This window comes from Mchenga conophoros, linkage group LG18 (assembly GCF_057382185.1).
Source record: "Mchenga conophoros isolate Kocher_MC1m ecotype Shallow Benthic linkage group LG18, M_conophoros_male_GT1.1, whole genome shotgun sequence".
Classification (NCBI taxonomy): domain Eukaryota; kingdom Metazoa; phylum Chordata; class Actinopteri; order Cichliformes; family Cichlidae; genus Mchenga; species Mchenga conophoros.
The window spans coordinates 9073831-9095977 of record NC_140543.1 but is presented as its reverse complement, the minus strand read 5'-3'; the positions used below and the strand labels follow the sequence as shown (position 1 = coordinate 9095977).

At 41.9% G+C, this 22147-nt stretch overlaps 1 protein-coding gene across 3 annotated transcripts in view; it reads left to right on the top strand.

The window, feature by feature from the left end:
• The first annotated feature begins 1177 nt into the window (after nucleotides 1-1177).
• LOC146553163 (zinc finger E-box-binding homeobox 1-like) overlaps nucleotides 1178-22147 on the top strand; it is a 76063-nt gene continuing 55093 nt past the window's right edge. For 2 of the 3 annotated variants that reach the window (XM_085256103.1, XM_085256102.1), the window contains exon 1: nucleotides 1178-1297. In XM_085256103.1, the coding sequence (XP_085112229.1) occupies nucleotides 1240-1297 (58 nt within the window). In that variant the 5' untranslated portion in view covers nucleotides 1178-1239. Of the gene's footprint in view, nucleotides 1298-2422; nucleotides 2842-22147 lie in introns of those variants that run through there. The other variant, XM_085256104.1, reaches the window with a different exon arrangement.

Here is a 22147-nt window from a genome sequence, read left to right as displayed (position 1 = left end):
TTTAGGAAATTACAAGAAAGCTTAGCTGTGAAAGTTCAGGCACCACTGAAGAATAAAGGTGCCTGTTAGAATTGTAAAAACTCAGTTTTCATCTTATATACTGTATTCCAATGTATGTTTGCAGATATTTCAATGTTTTATTGCACTTATTTCCCATCATCCCACAGCACATTACTGTTTATATATAAATATGCACATGCAAATGACATTACTGAAAAAGTCTCAGTCTACTATATTCTAACATATAACACATGCACTTACAACATGCTTCATTTATTGATTAGACTATAGTTTGCTTTATTATCTAAATCTGCAGTGTAAGTACAGGTATCAAGCACATGCAATGAGCTAAAAAGTACAATATTTACCACTCGGCTACTTTATACATCACACTTCAACCACATCACATCTATTTAAGGACTTTAAGAACATGCTTTAAAAACACACACGCAAACTACACTGTTACAGTTAAAATTAAAAAGGTAAATTAGCTTCACCTCAACAACACTGTAGACTATTTATAATGACACAACAATGTAATATACAGTAAATTATGGCTTCTGTGTGTCTCTGATAACACTGACTACTAAAGCTGAATTTGAAACACTCAGGAACTTTGAGTACTAATTTGAACTTGAGTATTTCCATTATCACCTACTCCAGTGTAACTATCAATTGTAACTAATCAACAACAAATTTGCCACTTTGCTGATAAAGTGTGAAAACTGAAACCCAGCTGACTTCTTAATTAATCAATTAGTTCATGGCTTTGACTTGTATGTTTCCCAGTGTTCCTCCAGCACTTCTTATCAGTGACTTATTGACACCCCCCTTAGCTCTTCTGTGTCGCCACGTTTCTACTTTTCCACCTGCAGAGAAACACCTTACTGCTACACTTTTCAATCTCCCACTCAGCAGTCAGGTGGGTGGCACAGCCAGCGTGCGAGCAGGACCCACTCTGACACAGCAGCAGTGTTAGCAGCAGCAGCAGCTGAGCTCCCAGCTCGCCCATGTGCGGCCAGTAGGAGGGGCCATGTGCTGAGGTGTTTGAGAAGGTGATGCCGTAAAAGCGGGCAGTCTGTCGCAAACCAGGTGTTTCTGCGAGGAAGAAGGTGATGTCGTAAAGTGGATGGGAGGGGTGAGGAAGAGAGGAGGTGGGGGGAGGCGGGAGAGACAGGAGGAGGAGGAGGGAGGGAGGTGACTTGCGAGCCGCTGCGTTTCAGACTCAGCGAGAGGATCATGGCGGATGGCCCCAGGTGTAAGCGCAGAAAACAGGCGAACCCGAGGAGGAGCAGCGGTAAGTCCAAACTCTGCCGTAACCGCTGCTGGTCGAGGCAGGCGGGCTGTCGATGAGCTGTCCACCTCTTCTGGGGACTTTTGGAAGTTAGTTGGAGCACATTTCAGGGAGTTTTGGTCCGTATTAGTGCGTTCATATCCCAGTGTGGTGGTGTACCGTTATACCTGGCTGGCTTCTCTCTCTCCGCCTAGCGGTGCATGGGGCAAACCCGACTGAGTGAACCGTTATCTGCCTGCTAGAATAACCCGAGGAGCGCTTTTAGACTTGTTTGCATTTTCCACTTTGCTCTTTGTTTTTTCCACTTTTCTTTTTTTTTGGTCAGTTTTGTAACGACGGCAGCACTTGGCGGCAGGTTGCGGGGCTTTCGCATAACAACGTGGCCCGCTGAGCGCAGCTTGTAGTTGAGAGTGTGAGCTTTTAGGGCGAGGTTGTTGCGGTGTTAGTTAGTTTCATGCTAACTTGCTGCTTGCTCGGCCCCCCTGACGGAGCTGGTGGTCGCTCTCTGTTGAAGATAACTTTACTTTATGGGTGTTGTTTTGATGGCCGGATGGTGGATCACGCTGTTGTGGTGGACTTATTTATTTATTTATTTTTGTGCTGCTCCGGTGATGGCAAAGACATGGGATGTTTATTTCAAGTCCACTTTACCCCTCCCTGCTCCAACTGCAAGTACACATGCTGTCTTACTTAAGGTAAGCGTGTATATTGTATTGTTTACTCTGCAGAAGTAGGTAGGTTTCGCGAGTTTATTTTCACGCGTGCATGCATTTAGTCTCCGTTTGAACCAGCGTACCTTTATTCATTTAGCATTTTCTCCTTATTCGGCGTGCTTTTTCTCGATTCCCTCGCAGATTGCTTCAATTACACGTTTTCGACTTTTGCTTCTTTTACTGGTAAATTCGGGTTTGTTTACATGCCACAATACTGGAAATATATATTGTTTTTGCTGCTTTTTATGTATTAAAAGGAAATAATACGTAATTACCGGTTAGCTGCTTAGTGGTGTTTATACAGGATCGCGGGGATTTATCTCACATATCTCATTATGAAAACGATCTCATTCTTTTTACGAAGTAAAGAAAGTGTAAATAGAGTTTGGCTCCAAAGGACTGTCTAAATTTAACGTTATTACACCCACCTACATCCGGACTCCCTCATTGGCCAGTTCCTTACCTGTACTCTCCCCCTCTTTCGTTGCATCCACCAATAAAAAAAGTAAACCCATAAATATATATATTTTTGGGTACCGTTATGAGGCATGGTGTGTCTGTGAGCCGAGGGGCTGGAAAGCACCTTTTTCCCCCTCCTGCTGACGACACGACGGTGACTCTGCGCGTCTACACGGGAGCCATCATCATCATCACCATCATCATCATCATGTTTACCTGAACGCGGATAACGGGGCTGACCAATGGCCTATAAATAAACACAAATAACACCTGCGGCTCTCGACCGTTCACGGAACAGGATCTGCTCGCCGTTTCCTAAAAGCTCTGCGTGTCGTGAGGAGCCAGAAAAACCGCTCCAAATGTCAACTTGTGCAGGTAGACGTGATTATTTAAATATTTATTTCTGGTACTTCTCACCGTGTGCACCATGCCAGCTTCGAATGGTTGCTCGTCTCCCCTTTTTTTAAACAACCCCTCTTTATTCTGGCGGTGTTTATGGCATCGACACGTTTTTCTGACCCACTTGAACATGATTTATCCCCCTTTTATGTATTTTTTGTGGGACCGGTTGCCTCGTTTGTTCGAGTGCACCCCCACAGCTCTCCGTGTGTGTGTCTGCTCTGGAAAATGAGCGGGGCATAAGGTGGCTATTCTTCCCCTATTCCTCACCATGTGCGATAACAGTGTTGATTATGTGGCTCACCGTCAAACCTCCCGTGTCCATCCATTGTGCTGATAGTTCGTTATACAATTTCCCGAGCAGTGTGCGGAAGGGAATGGCGGTCAGTACCATTACTGCAGTGAAGGCGGGGTTGCTGCTTTTTTTCTGGACCGGAGACAGCCAGGTACGCAAGGTGATGCAACACCTATAAAGGTGTATTTTCACCGATTTTCTCGTGGCGATCTCGGCGTTTAAGCCACGGTTTCTTGATGGGAATGCTTCTTAGCTCCTCATTTCTGTGCATCCTCTAAAATTTGAGGTGAAACGAGCCTGTAACGGGAAAGGAGCGCATCCCGGTCCGTGTAATGGGGCGCACAATCAAGATGGCAAAAGGTGTTGTGATTCAGTGCGCAGCGCTTTCATGTGCTGCAGGTGAAACTCATCCGCCTTCTGCCTTTCGGTTCGTTTCCACCCTTCCTCTTTACACGTGTGTGTTTTCTTTTTCGTTTCCTGTTACCTTTTGATCCAGGTGGCACACACGATGTTTGTCCTCAGCTACCTCTTCGATTTTTAAAAGAGCTGATGTACCAAATATTAGCCTGTGCTAATGTACCATGACCTCCAACCAGTCGTCGTCACCGTGATGTGGCAACCAGCTGCTGATTTAATCAACTAAAGTCCCTGAAAAGCTTCTTTCTTTGTCACGTTAAAATGCTCACCTTACCTGATACTCATATAAATGGACCCTTTATAATTAAATAAAGCTGGATTACTTCCTCATCCTTGGTCTTGCAGGTGAATACTCAGGTTGCTTAGGTAATTTTAGCTAGATTTCACCTTTTAGATTTTACTCATTAAGGAGGATGACATCTTAATTAGGTATATGCTGATTCATTTTGTGATTAAATGCTTGTATATTTTCCCTATAAATTATCACATATTTACCAAAGATGCTTATTATAATTTCACTAATCCCCAGATAACATTTTCAAGTTGCTGACTTTGTAGAATTGCAGTGGTTTATGTTTTTTTTTTAATGTTGTGTACATATCAGAAATATATGTGGCCTTCTACAGTTATTGCATCAGGTAAGGATGAAAACAGAAGCACGTTGTTGATCGGTCAAATATGTATGTACAGGTTTTTGAGGAAGCAAGGAGATGATACACCTGTCAGATTCTGTCTGTTATGAATGTCCATTAGATGTCACTTACATCATCAGCTGTATTTATTTGATCGATTGGGTTCTGATTGCTTTATTAAGTCCCGGTCTACTTTATGTTTGGGAAGACAAGTAGATTTTTAGCATCCGTGCAACTGCTTTGTTATCACTTAGTCTGATTCTAGTGCAGAATCAGAGTAGGACAGAGCATTGTGTGTGACTCAGGTGTACCAAAGCTCCACTGCCACAAGTTTGATGTCTCTGTTTTGCAATAAACTGCCAGAAAAGCTGTAAGCTGTAAGTTTGTGTGTGTTTCTGACACATTAAACAATTTGCTACAGCTTTCCAATCCCATCACTAGCTTGTTAATTTTTTTTTAAACGCTGTAGATCAGCAAATGCTTAAAAATAATAACAATCTGTCAATTTTTGGTAAAGCACACGGTCTCTATACTACTGCAGCCCTATTGCTGTGCTCCACAAACAGTAGAGAGAGAACCTAGATTAAGCTTAAAAAGCAAAAGCAGTCATTTCAGATGCTGGAAATAGAGGCTGTTTACTTTTTTATTAATAATATTACCTAATCAACTAAAAGAATATGAGAATGGTTCTTCAATTAATCTTCTGTCAGTAGAACAATCAGGTAATTGTTTATAGCTCTGCTCCTAACAACTCACATTTGCCTGGGTCCAGTCTGCCTTGTTCCCTTTAATTAAGTTTTTATAATGAATCATAGCACATTTTACAGTTACACGTTAGAAGAATGACTGAAATCACTGATAGCTGTATTGTACATTATTAGCCTAATATCTGCTTTGTTTATGTTCTAAGGGCCCATTTATGACTTCATTTGTCTTCCTCTTGCTCAAAATCTCCAGTTTGATTTTTTGCATTTCTTTACTTTGGACAATTAGGTTTTACTGAACCAGAGCGCTTAACAAAAACATTAGCAGATCGTTATCAGATGGAGCAGGTAATCTGTCACTGATAGAAGTCAAGTTGGCGATGATAGCGATCTGCTTCCAGACCTTGTAATTTAAGCTAATCATTGACTGTGGTCTTTGCTGCAGTGCCTCCTCTGGAGCTAGTTAGGAACCAAAAGATAAAAAAACTACATAATTTGATTTGTCTTTGACTCATATTATTTATGTATGAGCAGCACAGAATGTCAGGTTTAACATCTTCACGTCTGGTTTTTGTCATTTTCTGGAGTTGTGCCTTTATCCATTAATAACAAGCCACATGGCAGTTTTCTTGAAAGAGCACTGGGTCTCATTTCCACTTGTCTCTGTGCTGTGATATTGTGCCACCCAACTTCAAATAGCATTGTTCTCGCCTATCTAAACAAACTAAACCCAACCTGTCTGGTTTTAATGATAGCTGGCAGAGAGCTTGCCTTCCTCTGGCTCTCAACATAAATGATTTTCCTGTGAACAAGTCGATGCAAAAGCCAAGCAAAGACCTCCAGTAACCCTCATTTTTTTCCAAGATGAAGTTAATCTGTACATTTAGTGCACATAAAACAAATATACTATTTTTGAAGTATATAATACAGATGTCTGGCAGGAAAAAGAGCTCAAGCTAAAGTGTGAAGTTGTTTTTGCCATGCTAACTGTCTGCAGTACAACTGTAAATGGCAGGTGTGTGCCCTCCATGTGCCCTGCCTGTTGCTGCCGCTGCTTTGGTCACGGCTTCATCATCCAGCGCCTTTAAAGTGCTGCACTCTCAGCTGGGCTGTAATCTAACACTGCAATTTAGGGACTACAGGAATGCAGCCTGGTGTTAACATACCTTGACAGGATAAACACAGCGGCCTACTCCCAGGCTTGGATACTCATACTGTACGTAAAAGCGAGCCAGGACTCTGCCGTCACCACCGTCTGTACTCTGGAAGTGAGAGTTGTTCTCGGAGTGATTGCTGATGGGGTTGTTTTTGTTTAGGTTGCCATTTTGATTTCAGCTGTACCTCTATAATTGATGTTGTGCTAATGCAAATATTCTTATTCATAATCAATATTTAACTGGCAGATGTGCATTTGGAGAAATGACATGCAGCATTGCCAGTAGAATCAATGCTGCTGCAGTGACAGACAGCTTTCAGTGACTCTTCTCAGTGACTGCTCTTTAATATCAGGTCAACAAAACAGACATTTCTTGGTGTGAATCAGTGAATGCTGGGCCTCTTTGATCAGGCTGCTGTTGTTTGATGTGTGGATGAATGGCATTTTCCTTCTCCCTCGTATTTATGAGCACTCCTCTCTAGTTGCCGTATTGCACTGTTAATGTCTTGCATGTTGTACCACCAAGCTTCGCCTGATTGTGAAAGGACCATAGCTGCTATTTAATTGAGCTTATTATCTGAAATCACTGCTTGATATTTCACTGTGCAGGACTGTATTTTTGGTGCAAAGCAACACAGAAAAGCTGCACACATACTTTCGTTACGGGAAGATGGGTTGCATATAAAAGTGGCAGCCTGTTTAATAGGTCTCTTTTATCTTTATGTCTGAACTATATTCTTGAGGTCACCCTCAGGTGCTCCAGTTGCAGCTGTCTTTCACACAGTCCCACAGAGTCATGTGAGGCCTCAGAGGTAATGCTGAACATTTATTTGCAAGCTAACACTGGCTGTTACACTCATTAGATTAGCTGGGTATCAAATGATTGACGTTATAATGGCTTATAATTGCATTTAGCAAATGGAATTACACAAAATCCAAGTTGTTTCTGTAATGCAACCCTGTATTTTTATCTGGACATGCTCTAGCCAATGCAGTTGTTGCATGTAAGGCTATTATTTTTAATATTACTTGAGTGTTATGTGAACACTTACTCGCACAGCCGCCTCTGCTGTTTGTGAGGGAGATGAGCGCTTCAGAGGGAAGTGGTCTGACTGGTATTAGAAGTGGTTGTGGTCAACATTAGCTGTTAATTGATCTATGGCCAGTGATCATTGAAGTTACTTTCTCCTTGTGCTAAAAAGCCTGAAGCTGTGTGTGTGTGTGTGTGTGTTTCCTTTGCACAAATGGGGCTATGGAATGACAAAGCACTACAGGATGTCTTTAGCCGCTCAGCTTTAGCCCCTCCCTATCGCTTTTTATGGTTCAGAGGGGGAGGTGCATCAGGGCTAACTGATGCTGCTGCTGTGACTAATTGAGCTCTGTGTGTGTGTGCATTGTGTATTGTGGGGATGTTAGCATCAAGGTGGGAAGCTGCTACTTTCCTCCAGGCTTTGCATGACAACACAGACTTGCTTGTTTGGATTTACATGCATTAACAAAGTGCCTGTGAGGGAACATCAGCGGTTCCCGCTGAATGCTGTTGCTTCAATTAGATGACGTGTGCTGATAAAGGCACCTTGACAGATCAGGCACGGAAAGTGAAGGCAGCCGACTCATTGTGGCCTAATCGAGGCGTGTGGATTAGATTTGAATGGCTGTTTAAGCTTTTAAGCTTTCTGAATTGTACAGTGTTTCTGTAGTGCTAGCTTTAAATCAGATAAAAGAGTCAGACAGTTCATTAGGTTGAAGTTTGTATGGTGTATCTGTTGGTAACAAATGTAAACATCAAAGTTAAATGTGAATACGTCGATGAGTTTATCACAGTCAGCAGGAGGAAACACAAATCACATCATGAAGGACGTCGGGACTAAAAGCTGCCAAATCATGTGGGGTTACCATTTTTGGTGAACCTTTCTGAACAAGAGAGCTGCTGAACGTAGCTCTTTCTATGAATTGGTAAATATAAAACAATCAAACAACAACAAAAACGGTAACACAGTCAGGTATTTGATAGCTATACTGTCAGTTTTCTTCATTTCAAGTCACTGTTACATTTATTGCTTTGGTTGTATTCATGTTTTATGCACATTAAAAAGCTGATCAGATACTATATTTGAACGAATGGCCCAAACAGGGAGTATTGGAAAGCTGATAGTTTTTAATGCTGTCTATCCGTGATCAGGTTAATAAAACACGAGTCCTTTTTGATAGATATCCAGCAGTGACTCATGTGCTCCACTTAGATTTGTAAAGTCAACACAGAAATCTGTTGAAGTAGTGCACCACGACCTTATCGAAAAGCAGAGCAGCTTCTCCACCTTTCAGCGGACGTTATTACCTCATCCTCTACATTTGTGTGTGACCAACATAAGAAACATTTTCTTTTGTAGCAGCTTCTTTTGATGCGTCGCATTCATGTTGCCTTACTGTACATGTGTGAAGGCTCTGAGGTAAACCCAATATAGCAGCAACAATCACAATCAACTTATTAGCTGTGCTGGCTTGACAGATGACTAAAAACATGACCCAGCCCAGCCGTGCCTGTTGTCATGCAGGTGTGAGCGCTTTGCCCCTGCAGCTCGTGAACACTCAACGTGAGACTTATTTTTAGTCAAGGTGAAAAGGAAATGGTGCGGCGCCCTCTGATTTAACATGAAACTGAGAGCAACTAATTGTGTCATTCAGGCTGCAAAGAGCAGAGTTGTCTAAATAAAGATTTTAAAAAAAAAAGATGCAGGCAAATTCTGTGTCCTTCACGGCGAGGTCAGAGGTCAGTGGAGCAGCCCTCAAGCTGTGTTATAGCAGAAGGTACAGTACAAGATGCCGTATGCTGAGAGAAACTGTGCAGCGGTGACCAGAATGAGGATGCTCAGAGTTTCGGTGTTAATTTCTTTCTGTTCTGCATGAAGATTACAAGGAAGTAGTCAAATAAAAGGCTGTGAAAACTAAACTGTGCCTGTTTACTAATGTCATTTTAAAAGAGCTCGCTTTAAAATGTGATGACGTCTTTGTCCATTAAAACATGTTGTTTTGTAGGTGTCCATCATCATCACCACTGCGTTTCTGCATTAGCACTAAATAATACCTTTGTTCTGTTAGTTGCTACTGTAAAAGCTGCATTTACTTTAGCAGATTCTATATTTCTTTCAGTCATCCTGTGCTTCATGCTGCTGAAAAAAAGCAAGACTGTAGTCATTATTCTTCCCAGAAAACAAAATGTTTTTGAGAGGCACCAGAAAGCTCATTTTCTGCCGTGTCATATTAAAATAAGATTATCGTTAGGCCAAATCCTTCTGACTTTACAGCGCCGTTAAAAATCGATGTTTTGAATACAAAGTTTGCTCTCTGCCACCTACGCTCTAAACAAAGCCAAATGTGGAACCAGAACTGAAAATTACCTCCAGCGCCACCAGTGCATAAAATCTCGGAGGAACTGCCAAACGTCTTACAGGTGGTCTAACCCGTTTTCACAATTAACACGCTTTGCTGTTGCCTTTTTTTGTTCCCTTTCTGCCACCTGAATATTCATGCATTCGAGAGGTTCCCCTAGCAGCTAAGGGTGGGAGGGAGGCCGATCTGCTGCTGCTGACCACCGCCTTAAAATAATGCATACGTGTTCATTTATAAGAGCGCTTTAATGCACTCAGATATTGAATGCATTAACTCTTTTGTGAGATTTTGTGGGTTATGTTTGTGTGTGTGTGTGTGTGCGCGTGCAGGCAAGTGTGTTCAAAAAGAAAGAGTCCCATTCAAAGTCCTGGGAGAGGGGGAGCACTCGTTTCGCACTCAGCCAGTGGGAAACTCCTCTCCTTCTTCTTTGGCGGTGGTACAATTTGCATACCCTGCCATCCTCCATTCTCTTTTCTTCTTCTGCCGGCGGAAAAGGAGAACAGAGGAAATCAGTGAACGCCGCCTCCAGGCAAAGTGCCGATCCGAGGGCGAGGGCGCCGTACAGTAGAGATTAAGCTGATTTGTAATTTTTGCGTGTGCTGGTCACTGAAGTGGAGTGCCACCTGCCTGTGATAGGCTATACTCGCTTTGATTTACTGTTTAAAATTGGGACACTTCTCAAAGGTAAACCAAAAAGCGACAGGTGTGGGGAGGCTGGTGCAAAAAATGCACGCAGAGCTGAGAGCAGAGTAAAAGTGGAAATGAATAAACTAAAGTGCAGTAATGTGCACAGCAGTGGAATCATTAAAAGAATAAAACCTTAGTTCACTTCTGATCTCCACATTTGACACAATACAGAACTAAAGAGTTTTTCTTCTCTTACTACCACTGAGTCATAGCAGCAAGCTGAGCTGTAGTGACTGTTTGAGTAATGAGCTGGTCAGCTGACTAAACATTAGACATACACCAATGAATCAGGTTTTGTAATGCCAGATTTGCATTATGTATCTCTGCTCCAGAAGTGGAAAAAATATATATTCTGCGAAATAAACTACTTTAAAGTTTTTAGTGCTGTCTGACAGTAACCTTTCAGACACCATATTCTTTAGTTCTTGCATCTGAAATGTGCTTCCCTTTGTGTTTCTTTGCTTATTTGAGAGCAAATGTGAGTATTTTTTTACTTTTGTCTGACGTCACTGTGATTAATTCCATTTCTGTTTTCATTCTTCATAGTAAGCCACTTCCATCCAAACCAAAAAAAGAAAACAATATGAAAAAAAATAACTGTAGGAGTAGGAGGGCGACGTCCTGGCAGTGCTTCTGGTCTCAGGAGACATAAATCAAGAGCAGTGGACAGGTGGGTTAGGAATGGCCCGACTCATTAAAGACACTCCTGAGACTCAGAGGAGTGTCCCAGCAGTCCTGCTGTGCTGCTGCTGGGACTGGAAGAAAGATTGGAGAAGAGATTGGAGGCAAAGCTGAGCGATTTATTCTCACCTTTCACACTGCTGCTTGAACACTTGCTGTGTTGACTCATAATTTTGAGTCTTCTTGTAGAAATGGGTGTTTTTAGGTTTATTGATATAACACATGTCTGCTCGATCAACAGAAAGTTAATTGGAAACTAAAAGACTCATGTTTGTTTTCTTTTTGTAACAAAAATGCATTTGACAGTTTAGACTTCTCAAATCCAGAATGAAAATGTCTCTTTTTGTGTCTTTTGATCTGTTGTTGGGACAAAAGAAGTTGCTTGCAGGACACATCTTTCATTGGTTCTGTTGCCTGTAGTTTTTGTGGTTAAGCTACTCTTTATTGTGGGGTTCACTCCCTTCCTTCACTTGCCACATAGGAGGCATAGAAGCTGAATAAGTTAGGAGAGAACAGAGGATTTGATTAGAGACGTGGATTGTGAACTCTGTCTCTCATCTGTTCTGTATCCCGTGGGCTTGATTTGCTGTCCGTGGAGCCAGCAGGATGATGTATGAAGCTTGTGAAAGCGAACACCAGAAGGTGGAACGCACCTCGCTTGCACACATGATCTGAAAGTCTATTCAAATCTATTAGACTGTCATTGTAGATTTAGATTAGTTTGTTGATGCAGGAGAACATTAAGCGCCGTTCTTTTTAAATTATGCAAGCAAATTCACAGTCGAGAGAAAGAGAGAGCTGGAGTGGCTGAAAGAAAGGGAGTGTTGTTATTGAATTACAGGTGATGGCTGCTAATTGGGCCCTCCAGAGATTGTGTGTGTGTGTATGTGTGAGGCTCTAGGGATGGAGGGTTGATGAAGCTGTTAGGGTAAAGTGCGGGGCCCCTGTGTGCTTCCTGAATGCTGTGCTTTAGAGTCTGTCCCGTCCCTGCGGAGGAGTGCTAATGGAGGCCACACAGCCCTCATGAATTACTCCCAGACTGGAAGGATGAAGGGCCGATGGAGCCGGAGGTGACGCTGCCGTAATTGAGGTGGCTTGCTGCGTGAGAAGATCGCACGGGTTTTGATGGGCTGTAGGCAAGAAGCAACACGTTTGTACTGAAGCTGTGACAATAACCACATTAGCACTCCACAGTGGTTCTTGGCAGGGTGTCAGCACTATCTGAAAGTCATACTCTGCAAGCATTTTATTTGAATATGTGTTTTTGCTGCTGTTATTGAATCACGCCGTGATAGCGACTCAGCCTATAGCGACTCTGTGACAGTTTTGCACAGATTTGGATTCTATTCCTGGCAGTAGCAGTGTTTGTGTCTTAATCTCCAAGTGCTTTGTGACAAATATAATTGAGGAATTTAATGAACTTCCTCTCGTCACACAGGCACACTGTAATTCCACACTCTTGGACCGCAGCTGCTATTTTTTTGTGCTACTTTGAAGCCTTGGGGAGCTTGGTGTGGTATCACGTGAAGCAGCTTGCCACCTCCAGACGTTTCTGGTAAGAGCGACCCTTCCCTGGCTCGTCAGAGCAAAAGAAGAACTGTCATCACCAGGTGTAGTCCAAAACTGGAATTCATCTGGAGGAGGAGACTAAGTTATATCGAAGATCAAAATAAAAGCAAGGGGATTTTCCACTAGCATACCAATTGTGGTAGTCATCGTTTTAACGGACTGATGAAAAAACAAAAAATTTAAAAAATGCAAAAATGACTCATCGAATGGTTGATAAATGTGCAAAATATTTCCTGGTTCGACCTTGTGGAGTAGAAGTGAGTAAAAATACTTTCAAATATATATATTTAGGGTTTAGGATTGAAGGTTGTCACCAAAGACACTTTTTAACATTAAGGGGCTTTTTTGATCAGCTTAAGCAGTAGTAACTCTCTCCAGATGCAATCAGTTAAATTCAATTTATTTATATAGCGCTAAATCACAACAACATTGGTGTCAAGGCGCATTATATTGTAAGGTAAGGATCCTAATTTTGCAGTGATTGGACCCTTCAGGAGCAGAAATGAGCGCTACAGGAATGAACAGAGAATAAACATGGACAAGAAAAAAAAGCCATGAATATCTTCGTGCAGCATCCATACTTGATGAGGACATTTGGCGATAGTAGTTTTTAATCAAACGGTGCTTAAAGTGTGATTTTGTGTCCCTCATTTGTGTCCCAGGCAGTAGCAGCTGAAATGTTTTGTATTTCATATCCTAGTAGATGTAGAGCTGAAACAATTTGTTCATCAGTTGGTTAACATGGAGCATATTCAGCTGCTCAGCTGTAAGGCTTTTCTTTGTTTCACAGGATATTCATTTTTGACATTTTATTGATCAAATTGATTCAGAAATTCAATTCAAAAGCAGCAGCTGTTGTCTAGTTTCATGGTTGAATATTAATTCATAAAAAACTACAGGTCATTGGAGTAAAAATCGTCTCCTTCCTGTTTTTACTGCTTTTATTCTTTGCTGGATTTATGGTTATTTCCCGTTCGCTTTGTTTTTTTTGGTGAGCATTCAGGATATATAGGACACAGTCTTCTCCGGTGCCGCTGAGAACGCCGCTGTGCTTACGCACTTATATTTCTGTTGATCAAAGCAGTTTTGGTGTCAGTGTTGCTGTTGCAGCGTGATTGCTGAGGTGTCAGCTGTTGAGTTGACAAGAGGTGGAGAGTGGAGCAGCGACAGCGCAGGCTTTCTCATCTTTTTGTTTGCGTGTTTGTGTTGCTGTCTCTCCGTGGGATTTTGGCTTGCTTTGCGTTCACATAAGAAGACACGTTTGAGAAGGCCACCTTCATTGGCTTTAGAGTCTATATGTACACTGCACTCTGTGTGCAAACATTAGAAAATAGCTTTGAAGATGGAAGCTGTTAGCCATAAACATACACGTAGGTGTGATTTTGTGGGGTGTTTGCTTATAAAAATGTGTCACTGTAGCAGGACCTCTGTGTCCTCCCAGTGTTTCCTCTCTAATTTTGCTGCAGTATATATTGGGCTCATTGCATAAAACTGTAGTGAGCCTAGGATTATTTTTGCAGAGGTGTCTCTTCTTAATGCTGGGAAGATGTAACCTTTACACCTGTTGATCATGTGTAATTTTCAGTGTGCGCTGTGAAGTATAAATATCAGATGTCAAACCACAAAAGCATTCAGAATAGGTTGCAGTTTATACGAACACTATTAATGTCTATCGAAAGCAACAGTTTTAGGTGGAAAATGAGGCGATATTTAGTTTTTGGATCAAGTTTGTAGACTATGTAAAACATTTATTTTTTTTGCATTAAAAGTATACGATTTTAAAATTAATCTTAAAAATAGGCCATATTGCTTCAGATTAGCTGGTTTGGGTCCATGTATATGTACACCGTGTTTACTAATTCAAGCATTGTGACATTAGTCCAGTGAATGAGGTGGGAGGACTTATATTGTCAAGCAGCTGTGTGGGAAAGCAGTGCACCATTACAGGAATACTTGCCCCTGTAAAGCCTGAACTATGAATTAATTACCAGAAAATTCACATTTTTTGAAACTACAGTGTTTATTGAACCTTCTGAATAAAAAAAAAAAGAAATATAATATCAATTTACATATGTGAGTTTTAACTTGTATCAACTTTTGCTACATCTGGCATCTGGCGATTTTAAAAGTAAGCAGTTTTACATTGCGTTAATCCATTAAATATTCCTATTGAAGTATCAGTAACAATCTTTCTTACTCTGGCAAAGATATTCTTGAAAAGTCACTTGTGGGTCACTGACTGACAGCAGCCATTTTGGATGACTCAATAGACCCTCTGCATGAATTACTGATCCCTGGTGGATTATCTGTGCACTGCATGTGTGTGATTGTAGGAATCAGGTTTTTCAGGAAAAAAGAAAATCATGCAGATAAAAAATGTAGAGGTCTCAATAACTGACATGTCAAGGTTGATGCACTTGTTACAGGATTCAAATGTATGTTCCCGTCTTGCTCTAGTAAAACCAGTATGTTGGGATGGCTCCACATCAGACTTTAGGGAGACTCTCCCGCTGTTAAAAGAAGAGAGGTTATTTCCCATTTCCAGCATGAAGAGCAAGTAACACAGCCTCTACCAGCCAGAGGACATCTGATGGTGGTTAACCTCTTTCATTCCAACCCTAACAAAAGTGACAATAGGTAAATAATATACTTTTGCTAACTTGAGAGTTGTTTTGTTTAAGAAAATCATTTTAAAAATTCTCCCAAAGCCTGGCGAGCTGCTGGGCTTGAACAGAAACTGTGCTTTAAATGATGGGTTTCCTCATACAGACTGTTACGGGAATATCAAACTGACAGCAAAATAAGTCGACACTTCTGATACCAGATTAGCTGCTGGCTTTTGGAAACTCAGCCCCTCTAGTCAATGGGTAAAAAGTTTAATTTCCTGCTTTCATCATGTACGAAACTTAAGCACAAGTCTGTCTGAGCTGCAGTTTCCCTTTTTGGGTTAGAGGTACGAGAGATTTGGCACAGGTGCAGCTCAGAGGCTGCAGCTTTCACGTCTTGACTTGATTTCATCAACACGGTTTGTTTTTCCTCTCAGTCTCATGCAGCAGCCATCTTAATGTGAGCTCAGAGGTGCTTTGAGTTAATCTCACCAACCTTTAGTTAGTCTGCCTTCTCTAATTTGAAGAGGCAGAAAAGCCTTAGGAGAAACCCAAATACCACTTTTATAGGAAGCCATTATTAGTTTATTCTATTGAGCTCCATTATCTTTACTATGCTTAAATATATTTATATATGTATTTTACTTTTACTCTGACAAAACAACAGTTCAGATGTGTCACCGTGTTCACTGATCAATGTTAAGCCGGTTTTTCAGGCATTAAAGTTTGAGAAAATTATCGGCAGATTAATAAAAATGATTACTTTAAACACTGGTTTCATTTTCGGCTGGATGATGATTTGACTTGAAAAACGCTGCTCTATTGAAAAAGGGAAAACTGTTTATGTCACACTGCTTTCTCTCAGACTGAATCCACGTGAAGACATGTTCTGTTTTTATTTGTGTACATAAAACCCTCAGATTCGTCAAGCAACCCAGCACTGATATGCATCCAAACAACAGCTAAAAACAAGCGGAAACAAGGAAACTGAAGGATTTGCTGCCAGTGAACGTGTATGTGTGCTTTTGTGTGTGCGTGTGTGTGTACCCTTCCCAGCATGGCAGGTGTGCCTAGGCTTCAGCGCCATTACAAGTCTCATAAATACCACCTGACACCGTTACAGCAGGCAGGCTTCGATATAAAACTCTCCTCCTGTGGCGTGCAGCCCTTCAGCACAATTATATTATACCACACTTCAGGGGAAGAAAGCTAGACTCCTGCCCAGTACCTCTTAACAGACCGAGCTGGTCTGAGTAAACATGCTTTCTCTCAAGTAGAGTCTTCGGACTGTTTTTTCCCCTCATTTAAGGCAGAAACCTGTTTCTTTAAAATGGCCTCGTGAATTCATTAGACTTGACTTTTTTTGTTATTTTTAAAACAGGATGCTTCTTGAATTTGCAGTGTCCCCTGCCACACTTTCTTATTTTTAACTCCAACCCTGTCCAAAACACATACTTAACTTTACTGCACACACTTCCAGAAGCACTGTGTGTAAATCCCATTCAGCCGTGCTGAAGATCAACACTGTGCAGGCCTAGGTGTTTGGAATTTTTAAGTCTCTGAATCCATATACTGTTATAGAAATTCAAGTACATTATCAGTCAGAAGGTGTTATAATTATAAATATTTGTCTGGCATTTGCTTTACGCAGCTCCATCTCTGCACTGTTTGTCGCTCTGCTACCTCGCCTGGATGGCATTTCAGTCGAATGGCGTTCTGAATGCGCTTGACATTTTGTTAAACTGCGTTCGGAAGGTCCTGCCTGTCCCTGTGTTTTCCTTCCCCTCCTCCCTGCATTGTGCGACTGGGTAAACAGGCAGGCACTCACGCACACACACACAAACCTCACGCGTGTATCCTCACAGACTACCTATACATCTGGGGAGTTTGCTTTGTACGGCTGCAAGCTGAGGATTATGCCTTTGTCTTTACTGCCTGCCACGCACGGAACAGCTTTGAGTTGTTTATTTTTGATGTTTTCCCTAAACACACCTGTAAAAGAAAAGTAGGGTAGCATCTCATTATGCTCTCCGAACAAAGCAGTATTTTCCACAGGCTATACAGGGAGGATCACTGCTCAGTCCTTCCTGTGTTCAGACATTAGGAGCTGCAAATCGTAGGCGGAACAAAGTTTTAAAGCACCAAATACGACTTATTGATCTGCTTGTGTGTACAATAATAGATCATCTAAGACACTTGAAATGTTCTCAGACAGTGCTGTGAGAACTGAGCCTTTCGAATTTACACTAAACGCACACAATTGGAAACACTTTAATAAAGTACTTCCCATTCCATCTCCCTCCATCCGAGAGGTTCAGCTGAACTTGAAATCTAACAGTGGAAAGCATATGGGTGTCGTTGCCTTGCTTGATTTTACTAACACTCAAACATGAAGCTGTCCTCAGCAGTGCCAGCTTCTCTGGTGCCTGGGCACAGTCTCATCTCCCAGCTTGACACGCCCCTCGCTGACAGCCGTTCAAACAGAGCTAGCTAACCGTCCGGCATCCAGACGGCAGCGGCTGGTCTTCATTTAGTTTGGACAGAACTCCCATGCCAGGCGAGTCTGCTGCCAGATTGCTGCCTGCAGAGCTTGCAATGGCTGCTGCCAACTCCTGACATACAGTAGATGGGCGGTATTGTGCTGGCTGTGCCAAAAATACTCTGGGCTGATTAAGTAATATGATGTAAGATGGTGGGATGGTGTGAAGCAGCCTGCTGGATGTGAAAGATGGAGATATGGTTAGTAGGGAACGGATGATGGAGCTGGAGCTGCGTCCATTCTCCATCTGCGCTTTGATTATGAGATTAGGCTGCCGACTGGATACACCGACCCATTCACCAGGGCTTAATCTGCGAGGAAGGTGGGACTGTGCAATAACACAGATGGACTAGTACAGTAGCTAAAGTGAAAATGCATTGCTAGATGATATTTATATTATATTTTATATTTAAAATGTTCAAATTCAAATCTGTAAGAGTGGTTGCAGTTTGCAAAACAGGGTCTAGCTTTGTTTAATAATCACATTTAAGTAAAGATGAAAACTGCTTTTTTTTGCCAATGTACAGATGTTTAACTACACATTTAATCCCTGAGATATCTCATATAAAAATAATTGGTGCCGTCATCTGTTTGTCTGTCAGAGCAGCTCTGACTGGTGTTTACAGCACCATCTGCAGCATACGTAGAAGAATAGTATCACTGTTGAAGTCGAGTAAACTTTTTCACGGTAGGCTGATAACTAGTTGAACTCAGCTCATTTGCAACAAACCCCTGAATTAGCCAACTGCATGCTGATTAAGACTATCAGTAAATATATCAGGGGAAAAAAAAGATTTGAATTACCCTCCAAATATCCAGTAACAGTTGAACAAAGAACCAGGAACAGTGCACATTAATCAGCAGAACCGTAAAACTGCCCGTGTTAGCCAAATGCCTCATTTTCAACGCTTGTCCCCTGGCCAGATGTTAACCTAGCCATTTTAACAACCTCCTTATGTTACTCTACACTTAAGGAATTGGTACGAAGCTAAACAAACTCATTTCTCATCGAGAAGACTGGTTGCACGCTCATTCCAAAGGAAACATTTTGAGTGATGTTACCTTAACGTTGACCTTCATTTGCCCAGATATCTGAGGGCAGCGGTGTGATCCAAGAATATTTCTGACATGACAGCAATAGCCGTTTGTGCTTCGGCATGCTTACCCTGAAGCTGAGGCCAGTCCCACACAATGACTGTCTCAGTGTTAATCTGGGCGCTTAGTTTAGCGTAGTTTAGCCTAGTGAAGCACAGCACGGATACAGAAATTGCTTGCGGCAATACACCCCTCTACCCTAAAGGCTAGCTCTCACAGAGACACAGCTAAACACACAGATGTCATGTTTGCACATCATAGAGCTCAGATTTTGCTGATGCTAAGCAGCACTTTGTAACCAGCACAGTTCTCCGACCCATTTCCGAAGAAGTTTTGTGCCAGTGAGGGAGAGTGTGTGATTTGAATACTGAGCAGGTGAGAAGGAAAATGTTGGGAGAGCTAGTGGAGAGTACAAGATGACCACAGCAGTGCAGTGGTACCTGCTGGGGCATAAATCAGGCTCACAGATATTATTATGGATAAGATGGAAGTGTTTTTCCTGGTAAAACTCAGTGACCAATGTGAGGCAAGGAAGGACATGAATTATGAAGGCAGGACTTTTCCAAGTGTACAGACTAAAAGCAAGGTGAAGAGAAAAAAGATTTATGACTTAACTGTAAAATAAGATACTGAATATAAATACCTCATGATTCTTTTAGGCACCTGTGGTGAATCACACAGTGGAGGAGAAAATGTTCCTGTGCGTTGCGATATCAGCTGTGCTACAAGCTCATCAGCCAGTCAAGAATAGGGATGGGTATCGTTTAGGTTTTATCCGATACCGGTGCCAAACCGGTACTTTTGAAACGGTGCCGGAGCTTAAACGGTGCTCGAACTGGTGCTTAAAGAATGGAGAACACAAACTTTGTCCAAAAACCTCTCATGTTTTTATTTTTAGCATTCTCTTTTTTTCTGCAAAATGATAACCAAGTTAGCCTTTTCTGTTGATACAACATACCTCCTTGGGTTGGAACTGGTGCTTAAACAATGGAAAACACAAACTTTGTCCTAAAACCTCTCATGGTTTTTTTTTCGTTTTTTTTTGTAAAAAGATAACAATGTTAGCCTTTTTTGCAGCTATAGGGCATATATGGTATCACTCTATCAAACAAGAAGACAGCCGCATGTAACTACGACGGTGTTTGCTAGTTCACCTTACATGCATTAATTTAATAGCGTGGTTAGCCTACTCAACGTAAATTACACACGAGCAAAATTAAGCTACTCACGTTGAAAAGAACGGCTGCTGCTGCCATCATCATCCGTCATCATTTCTGCTACACTGGCAGGGCTAGGGGCCAGGACTCTACTCTTCGGGTTCTTGGAGGATGTTGCTAACTCCGGGTCCGATAACAGGCACCACACCCGCAGTAGATGTGCTCGGTGTGAGGTCTTGCAGCAAGCTATCAAAAACGGTGCATTTCTCGGCTTTTAAAAAAATGCTATGCATCGCTAGGTGTTTCATCAGATTCGAGGTGTTACCTCCTTTGCACAGTATCACCTTAAAGCACTTGTTGCAGGCTGCTGAGTTTGCATCTTTTGCTGTGAAGTACAGCCAGACTTTGACCGCTTCGCCTTGGGCATTTTTAATCTGTAGCTCTGCTCTAAAAGAACGTACGTACCTGGGCCTGCCTACTATCCTTGGAAACGTAAAATGATTGTCTAGAATCCAAAGTGTATGACGTCTCAAGAAAAAAAAGCGCAGAAATAAAGCACCAAAATGTGTGCTGCTTTTCGGTCTGGTTACTACCGTTTATGTCAGATCCGGTGCCACATTATGGCACCGGATACCGGTACCCATTCCTAGTCAAGAATAGGTTTGGCAATATAAATATTTGCATTGCAGCATCTCCATGAGAACAGATGCTGGAGTTTTATTGATCAATGGTATGATTAGCTGCATGCTTCAGCAGTAGCTGGTTTGGCTATAGCTATAGGATATCCTTTGTCTTGCACCAGTAATACAATACCAAGGGCCTAATGGATATTAAAGTTGTCCCTCTATAAATTGGAAATGAACCACAGCATGTCTTACAAAACGGAAGGCATGGATTTAAAAACAGGTCATTTTGCAGGTAACAGAGTCCTCCAGGTGGCACATGTTCAAGAAGCTGTCAACCGCAGTTTTTCCCATTATATTTAATGGTAATTATTACATTATAAATGTTTCTAATGCTGTGGCAGGCAGGGAGAAGAGCGCTATAGGCGATTGAAGACTTAATAGGTGAACCTTAATGGCATTTTGAGTGCGATAACCCGCAGCAGTCTTAAAGGAAAGGTCAGTGGAGACAGTATTAACATGTAAAGCAGAAACCAGCAGAAGTCAAGTGTTTTTCCATCCGTTGTGTTTTTACTTTCCAGTAGCCCTTTGTAGCTTTTCCAGACAGCTTCACATGAGGCCATAGATGATGGGCGGCTTGATTGAGAGGATATTAACCTTGCTGCACCTACCAGAGACTGAACAACCCCCCACTCACAGGGTAGAGTGACAGGAAAGATGGAAGCAAAAGAAAGGGGGCTGGGCTTTCTGTTAAAGGGTATAAGGAAGTACTGCACGGACAGTTTGAGGCACAATGAATTGCTCTTCTGGCACATGGAGGTTACAGGTCAGCAGCAGCTGCATAACTCCATCTCAGCTGGAAGAAGAAGAGATTTTCCATCAAGGACACTTAAGCAGGTTGGGTGTTTGAGGGGTTAAACCAGCTGTTTGGGTTTCTCCCAACAACATATCTCCACTCACAGTCCAATTCCTGATGGCTGTGCAAACTGGCAGACATAGTAAAGAGAGAGACGGAGCATGAAGAGAAAGCTGCAGGAGAAAGCTTGTTTCCAAAGAGCTAGTGAAAGTAGGAGCCAGTTGTGTTGTTGTACCAATGCATGTGCATAACAGAGCTTCATGCTTAACAGGCATTATGTACTTTTGTTGCGTTCCACATGCATTATTATCAGCATCAAATTCACATAAATGATTGTACAAAAGTACACTAAAAGAGTCGTTTGTGATCACTGTGGATGCAGACCTGCCTGAAAGTACAAAGATGAATATCTCATGATCAGGGCCAAGGAACAGTAAATGATGCACAAGAATAGAAAAATATTTTAATGTGTGACTGGCTTTGGATTTTTTTTTTCTCTTTTGTTTCGAGCTGGCAGAATTGCTCCACGGGAATTTTTTTTTCCGTTTTCATTCTTCTCCTGAATCCCTGCTGAGTCACACGTAATATTGTTGTTGTGTATTTGAGTTGTTGTAGTTTTCAGTTACAAATCACGTATACTATTATACAAGCTATTGATTGAGTCTTTCTTTAAATTCATTTTAACACACGGACTCATCGAGACCTGCGCAATCAGTATTCTGCTTCTCCCAGCTGCGATGTGATGAACCGCTCTACAAATACTCTTTTTGGAGTCTTTCGTTTCGGTTTTATTGTCATGGAAACGAGGACTGAAATGTGATTAGCTGTCGAAAGTGGCAGAAAAGTTTCACCTGACTTTACTGATATGAGACACG